The 7,165-nt window shown below is 44.4% G+C and overlaps 1 protein-coding gene across 1 annotated transcript; it reads right to left on the bottom strand.

Moving 5' to 3' along the window:
• Nucleotides 1-4,829: 4,829 nt before the first annotated feature.
• On the bottom strand, nt 4,830-6,960 carry TLNRD1 (talin rod domain containing 1). The gene has a single exon (XM_010214144.2). The coding sequence runs from the start codon at nt 6,674-6,676 to the stop codon at nt 5,609-5,611; it is 1,068 nt and encodes a 355-aa protein (XP_010212446.1). The 5' UTR covers nt 6,677-6,960; the 3' UTR covers nt 4,830-5,608.
• Between the last annotated feature and the right edge of the window lie 205 nt (nt 6,961-7,165).

Below are 7,165 nucleotides of genomic sequence, written 5' to 3'. Positions count from 1 at the left end.
AAAAATTAAGTTAGAACTGGAACAAGAGTCTGGCAAACTGACAAAAGACTCCAGGAATCTCTGCATTAATGCTGAAATGCTGCTTTTGACTTTTTCAAATTATAGCACCATATACTGTGTGATAAAAAAAAAAAAAAAAGTGGTTCAAAGGAGATTAACACAATCAAACCAATTCTAAGAGCACATTCAGATTCGTGAAGATTACTACATCATTCCTGACTTTGCAATACAAAAAGACCCTTGGTACTTTATCATAGTTTGTGACAATACTTATTATTAAAATAAACTTACTTCGACTTTAACGAGTAATGGATAAGGCCCTTCTTGTCCATAGTAGTCCATCTTTTTAAGGAAATGGTTCACAATGATGATGCTGATTTTATGTTAGTATTTCTGAATGATTCTTCAAACAAAATTTCCATGATATTTTAATGTTCTAGGTTACTCAGATATGAAGGAACTGGCCTGTCACTGCATAGCCAGCCAGTATATTTTCTGGATGACACAAATCTGGTGGTGTTTTGTGGCCCTACATGAAGTATTTTAATGGTCATGGTGCCACTTCCAGTGGACAAAAATGCAAGTTGCCATGGGGATTCTCTATCTGTTTCTGGCAGAGAACTAGAAGTGTGAAACCAGTGGGCCCCCAAACTATGCTGCAGTGATCCTGTGAGGATAGAGGAGCCTGGAAACTCTGCCCTTTTGCTATCTTGGGCTACAGGAAGAGAATTTCTATCTTTATCATTGCCCATCTGGTGCTTTTCACAGGCAGCAAGAACAAAGAAATAGAGTAAAATGTACCGGTCTCTACCATCTGCTTCTGCTCGTAAAATCTAGAAAGTGCCTGATAGAAAAAGCCTCCCTTCCCATAAAGCTGTTCTGGCAGGTAGGTGTTTTTGCCTGAACTTTTCTGAGATTTTGGGGCAGCCTTAGAAGCCCTTGGTCGCTTGTGGCGAAACAGCCACTTACTGCAGAGCATCCAAATGCACCCTGCCCAACATCTTCATCCACAAGGGTCTGACTGCACAGAAAAGAAAGGTTGTGTTAAGATTTGCTCTGTTGGATCAGCCCTCGTATTATCTAGAATAGGAAAATTCCTGTGGGTTTAATAGGATGCGTTCCCCTACAGATTTGCTCTGGTTCCACCTCCTTTCCCATGAGCCACATCCCCTCTTGCTGTACGGCTGCATACACCATGTGTTGGCTCGACCCCTTCTGCCTCTGACAGAAGTTTGGCCAAAAAGAGCAGATTTTCTGCTACTTTGATCATTTCCTGTGGTAAAAAGTGAAGGGAATTATCTGACCTATAGTCTTTTCTTCTTAGTTTTGAAAAATAACAAGGATTTACATTTGCGAGTTGCCTTAAATAACTTGCTTCTCTATAGCATTTTGCCATTAGTTTACTGGTTCTCTACAAAGCTTTTAACTTATTTTTTAGAACCAGAAAACATGTTGCTGATCCCAAATTCGGAAATTCAGCTTCTGGATTAAATCAAGAAGGAACTTCATTCTCATAGTGAAGCAACCAAAAGGTAACATCAAATCCCACAGACAATACAAAAGCGAGAACTTCTTCCCTATTTAAAAATTCTTAGATTTAAAAAATAAGCTTAATTTTCTCTTGGTGGGGATAGTGTTATCTTTGGCAACAAGTGTGCATTGCATAATGTGTTTAGAAATGAGTTAACCCTTTTATTAAAGGGTTACACTACCCGTTAGAGTAGGTCTATTACATACGTGATATAAACAGCCTGAAATATTGTTTGATTTTGTCAAAATCACCAAGGCTTCAGTTCAGAAATGTGTCCAATGCCTGTCTAACCCTATGCCAAAATAGTGACACTACATAGATGTGACATACATAAATGGTGCACGCATTTGGGCAACCCACTATGAAGCCAAGTGAATGGGTGACCGCTCTGTGGCCTGAAATTGCACCCTGAAAACAAGTCCATTATTTATTTTTTCTGCCCCAGAGAACACAAGGTACATAAACAGTATCATTATACATACTGAAATCATCCTTTATATCAGCATTAATATTCTGCAGAAGGACATTCCAAAGCAGTTATCACAAAACACATTAAATACTTATGAGACTACACCATTTAAAATAATGCATGTTCACGCTTTGTAGTTGAACACATTTTCAGCTGGGCAGACGCCCCAATGCGTGTATATATATAGATTTTTTTCCTGTTAAACATTTACTCACAGTGCATAAAAACAGTTGTTTGTATTAGTTTGTACAAAAAGCCTTTCTTTGAACTCTGCTGTGTTAATTATATGAATATGACATATTCTGACAGCTACTCTCTGAGCTGAATCCAGAGGTTCCCTTTGTCATCAGTGGGAGTTCTGCTCTGGAAAGAAATGACTGAACACTTCGAAGGGTTCAAATTACTGTTATTTTAAAATGTTACACTAAATTATTGTGGTAAATTTACTAAATGTATGGGTTTTTTAGCATCCTGTTAACTAAAATCATGACCTGGCTTTATTTCTATTTTATTTTACTGAACACTCGCCCCCCCCTAAATACACATCTGGAGAGGCAAATGAGATCTAGAGCAGTTTTAATGATGCTGTGTTTAAAAAAAAAAAGTGTTTAAAAATATACGTATATATAAATGTATTTATTTATACCATTATGCACTTCAAAATATAATCAGAAGTGGGGAGGAAGGAATCTGCAATATTCTTGTTAAAACAAAAATTGTGCTAAACCACTTAAAATTTTACCACAACAAAAATCGGTGCTATCATTAATAATATATTGCCTTTCATATGCAGAGGTAATAAGAAGGCTACACTGTGATCCATATAGCCTCATTAATAATGTATAAATGCATCAAAAAGAATCTAATTAGTTCAGCAGTGCCAAAAATTATTAAACAGAAACATCAAAAGAGGCAGTGGAATGTTCCCTTTTTGCGAGCCGCGCTACAGGACTGCCCTTGAGCAGCCTCTGGTTTCTCTCTGGAAGCCGCCCTCCCAAATGTAGGTCAGCAGGAATGGAAGGAGCTGGGGCTGCACGGGGCCACCCGCTCCTGCCCCGCGGAGCCCCGCTCTGGGCCTGCAGCCTCCCCCGTCCCGCGCAGAGCTCTGCGCTCCATCTAGGATCTGTGCAAGGGAAGGGTGGAGCCGGTTCCTCCTCTCCGATAGCGCATCCTGCGAGCAAACGCTCCTGGCCTCTCCTCCCTCCTTAAGGGCTGCAGCGGAAGAGGAGGAAGGGCAGCCTGGGACAGGATCTCGGCTTCCACGGAGATAGGAGAGTGCAGCAGACACCGCGAGTGCTGCTCCCTTCGGAGCCCTGCAGCTGTGCCTGCCATCCAGGCGGGAAAGCAAGGGAGCACGTGCATGTAAGAGCCCCTGCGAGATACCTGTGGAGGCTGCCTCCAGGAGGTATGCTAGCAAATAGCATTAAGTCAAAGTTAGAACAGTATACAGTATATAAAAATACACACACAAAAAAAGTCGAGAAAGTTTTTATGTAATAGCTGCATAGCTGCACCCATCTGCGCTTCTGTAGTGTACATGATAGGATTATGCTGCATCAGAGACAAGGTAGTGAGGAAAAAACACCCAGATGAACGAGCTTGGACTGATTCTTCATAAAGAGAAAATCCTAATTGTATGTTTCCCTGACGTTCAAAAAGTATCATTTAAAAATAAACCCTGATATTCCACTGCATTTCAATACAAGAAAAAGTATCTAACCCTAAAGATGTAGATCTATAAACTTAGTTTATATAAACTTAGTTTATATATCTCCTTTGAAATGATGTATTAGTCCATAGTCCACTACAGTTATGTTTTACTCATGCTTGAAACAAAGTAAAAGCATCACAGGCAAGAGAAACAATTCTGCCGTAAAAGGACCTCTACTCCAGGTCTGCCCTGTCTCCTAGAACAGGCACAAGGTTTACTTTCTCACATAAATAGAACAGCGCAGCACTTGTGCAGCAAATGTTTAAACCATGGGTATCACCGGTTCTCAGGCATCGCTTCCAGCACTGTTTGATCTGCAGACCCACTAAGAAATCAGTTACGGAACAGACCTGTGCATACGAACGGAGCCTTCCAGCCAGAGGACCTGCTTTTCTTATTCGCCTTTCATGGAATATTTAGAGGTCCACAGACCCCCCCCACAGGTCCACAAAGCGTAGACTGAAAAACACTGAGCTTAGCACACCCTAATACCCACTCACAGCTTTCAAGGAACTCAGCTGGAGTTGTATTGGGCCTTAAAGTTGACTAACTTTTCACACTATCTGCAACCTCAGGCTTGCTCTGAAATCTGCACTGAGAACCTCCAACACAAACCCGTGAGGAACCTGAGGGCCAGTCCTCCAAACCCTCACACTTCCCCACTGACACACAGTGCAAGCAGGGCTGTCCAGCAGGATACAGCTTTTCAAGAGGCACTTAATAAATTAACATGAAACTTACTTTGCAAGTTTAACACAGATTGCCCACAACATCTAAAGAATTAGCGTACACCAACTTCTCACAGATTACCAAAATGCTGATAAAGACAGAGAAAACCAGCCCCTGCACTGTAACCACTGCCAGCACTGTGCACATGGAGTAATCCCTGTGCATCCAGCACTATCCAGCTTTCCATAAATGCAATTAAAAAGGGTAACTCTATCAGAGGAGTCTGAGGGGGGAGGGAGAGTATGAAAATACAAGAAGTGAATTCAAGTCTGTGAGCTGCTGTCTAGCACTACAGTTACATTTGTACCACCCATTCCCTGGGGAAAATGACATACAATGCAAACAGGCCTCCTTGTTCAATTATTCAAGTATTAAGAGATTCACAGACATCTGAGAAACATAACATTTTAATAGATGAAATAAATACTCCAGTACATGCAAGATAAAAACTGACAATGGAAAAAAAATTAAAAATCACTTTTGTTATAGTGTAATTTTTTTGTTTGTTTGTTTAAACACTCACAGTAGCTTTTCCCCCAGTTTGGAAATCAACACATGGAAAACATAATCACAACCTCCAGTCCTTCCACTCCTACACACCAAATGCACTTCTAACCTAACACTTGCTGCAGAAAAAAAAAAACATACAAAACAAAAACAAACAAAATAGTAGCTACATCCATCATCTCTCTGGTGTTGGGTTTTTTTTTTCATTTTTTTAAATGAATGAGAACTGAGGTAACCTTTTTCCTGCACAACTGAACAGTAAAATTTAGAAGGGAAATTTTGGAAGACAAGACAAGACAGACTTTAAAAACCGCACCCAGCGCGATTAAAGCTTTTTTTTTTCTTTTTAAGATACCCCCACCTCCCCAAATATAAAACTTTTCAACAGTTGCTATTTCCATTTGTTTGTGTGCAGATTTGTTGAATAAAGAAAAATTTTATCTGCGGATACTCGCTTGACTTTAAAATAAAATAGAATGAAGCCAAAACTGGCTACCTTTATTGGTACATATAGTTTGAATATGCTGCTCTGCTTCTTCACCACATGAAATCAAAGGATTGGGCTCATCCAAGCAAATTCTTTGGTATACAAAAAGGGGTGAGGAGGTGGGATATTATTTTCCTTTAGCAGTGACTGGGATCTAAACAGAAGGTGTGGGGGTTAATTCACAGAATTGGAGTTCACTGGCGGTAAAGTCCTGGGTGAAGATCTTTCTCTTAGTGCCTGAGATAGCAGGTTGCAACCATCGGAGACGGCACAAGCCGAGTTCCTCAACCTTTCCCTGTAATCGCTCATTTTGGTGCTACTTTCGGGGTGTTGGGCTATATCCCTGAGGCATTGGGTCAGGAGCACACAAGCAGATACCACGCTCATGGCTCCTCCTAGGATGGCAGTTTGCACAGCTTTGCCCTCTGGATTAATGGTGGCAGCTTTACCCAAAAACTGGGGCTCAGTGGCAAAGCCCACCAGAGCGTAGACAGACTGCACCAAAGGTCCGCTGAACAAGACGCACCGGTTCCTGGTCAGTTCGCTGGGTGAAGTCTTAACCTCCTTGACACACGCCAGGAGGGCAGAGGCGCTGGTGCTCATGCACTTGACACTGAGTTTGAACTGCTCCTTGGCAAATTTATCCTTGGATTTCTCACTGGCCAGCACGCAGGCATCTGTAAGGAATTTCAAGTTCTTGGACATGTTCTGGGAAACCTCCAGCAGGAGCTGCGGGCTCATATCTGCCAAAGGGGTGGTCTTCAAGACCCCACAGCCGTGCTCTACCTCGTGCCTGCACCGGGTCACCTTGTAGCGATCCACCAAGCCAGGCAAAGCAGGCTGGGCCCCCGGAGTCTCCACTGCGGCCAGGTAGGCAGCGTGGGCAGAGCACTCGGTCAGGGAGACCACCAGCTCCCCCATCTCCATCAGGCTGTCTCCCACCTCCCCGAATCGCCCCATGTTGAGCTGTCTCTGGACGTCATGGGTCAAGATGGAGAGTCCTTTGGTCCTGGCAATGATCGTGTCCCTGCACTTCTCGAAGGACTCCCCGAAGACAGACAAGCTCTCGGTGTTCACCGGCCTGGTCTCGCTCGACAGCAGGAGCAGATCAGCCACCAGTTGCATCTTGATTTTGCAGTGGTCGCAGATCGAGATGAGCTTCTTCCTCTGCAGGGAGCTGCTGCTGGGGATGCTGCCGCCGGACACCTCGCTGGTGGACTTGCCAGAGCCACCGCTAGCCATAGCGCCGGGGGGGCACTCGCATGCCGCTCGCGACCCCACTGCCACCGCCTCTGCCACCGCCGCCCGAGCAGTCCCGACTGAGCCCGGCAGGATCGCTCTGCCTTTTCCGCAACATCATTCCATTAATCGCCAGGAGTCAAAAGAGGCTCTGGGCGCCGGGGCTGCCGCTGCTGCGGGGTGCGAGCGCGCCGGGCGCCCGCCTTCGCCCCTACGACGCTCCAGCAGCAGCGGGGCGGTGCTCGCCAGGAGCCCCCAGGCCCCGTTCTGGCATCATTCAGGTAAATATATATGTTACTTCTTTTTTCTTTCTTTTTTTTCCTTCTTTTTCTGCACGTTGGCTTCCCTCCCCTCCGCCACCTTCCTGCGGCTCCCCGGCAGCGGGATTCTGCGCAAAGTTCCCTCCTCGAGGCGCAGTACCTCAGCGGCGCCGAGCAGTTCGCGGGGAGTTAGCGGCGGGGCGCAGCCCTCCGAGCTGCTCCCGCGGCCCCC

Source organism: Tinamus guttatus, unplaced genomic scaffold, assembly GCF_059628265.1.
Source record: "Tinamus guttatus ecotype Peru unplaced genomic scaffold, ASM5962826v1 Tinamus_guttatus_pri_ptg000004l, whole genome shotgun sequence".
NCBI lineage: Eukaryota > Metazoa > Chordata > Aves > Tinamiformes > Tinamidae > Tinamus > Tinamus guttatus.
The sequence above is the reverse complement of the archived record's forward strand: the minus strand, read 5'-3'. Positions and strand labels throughout refer to the sequence as shown.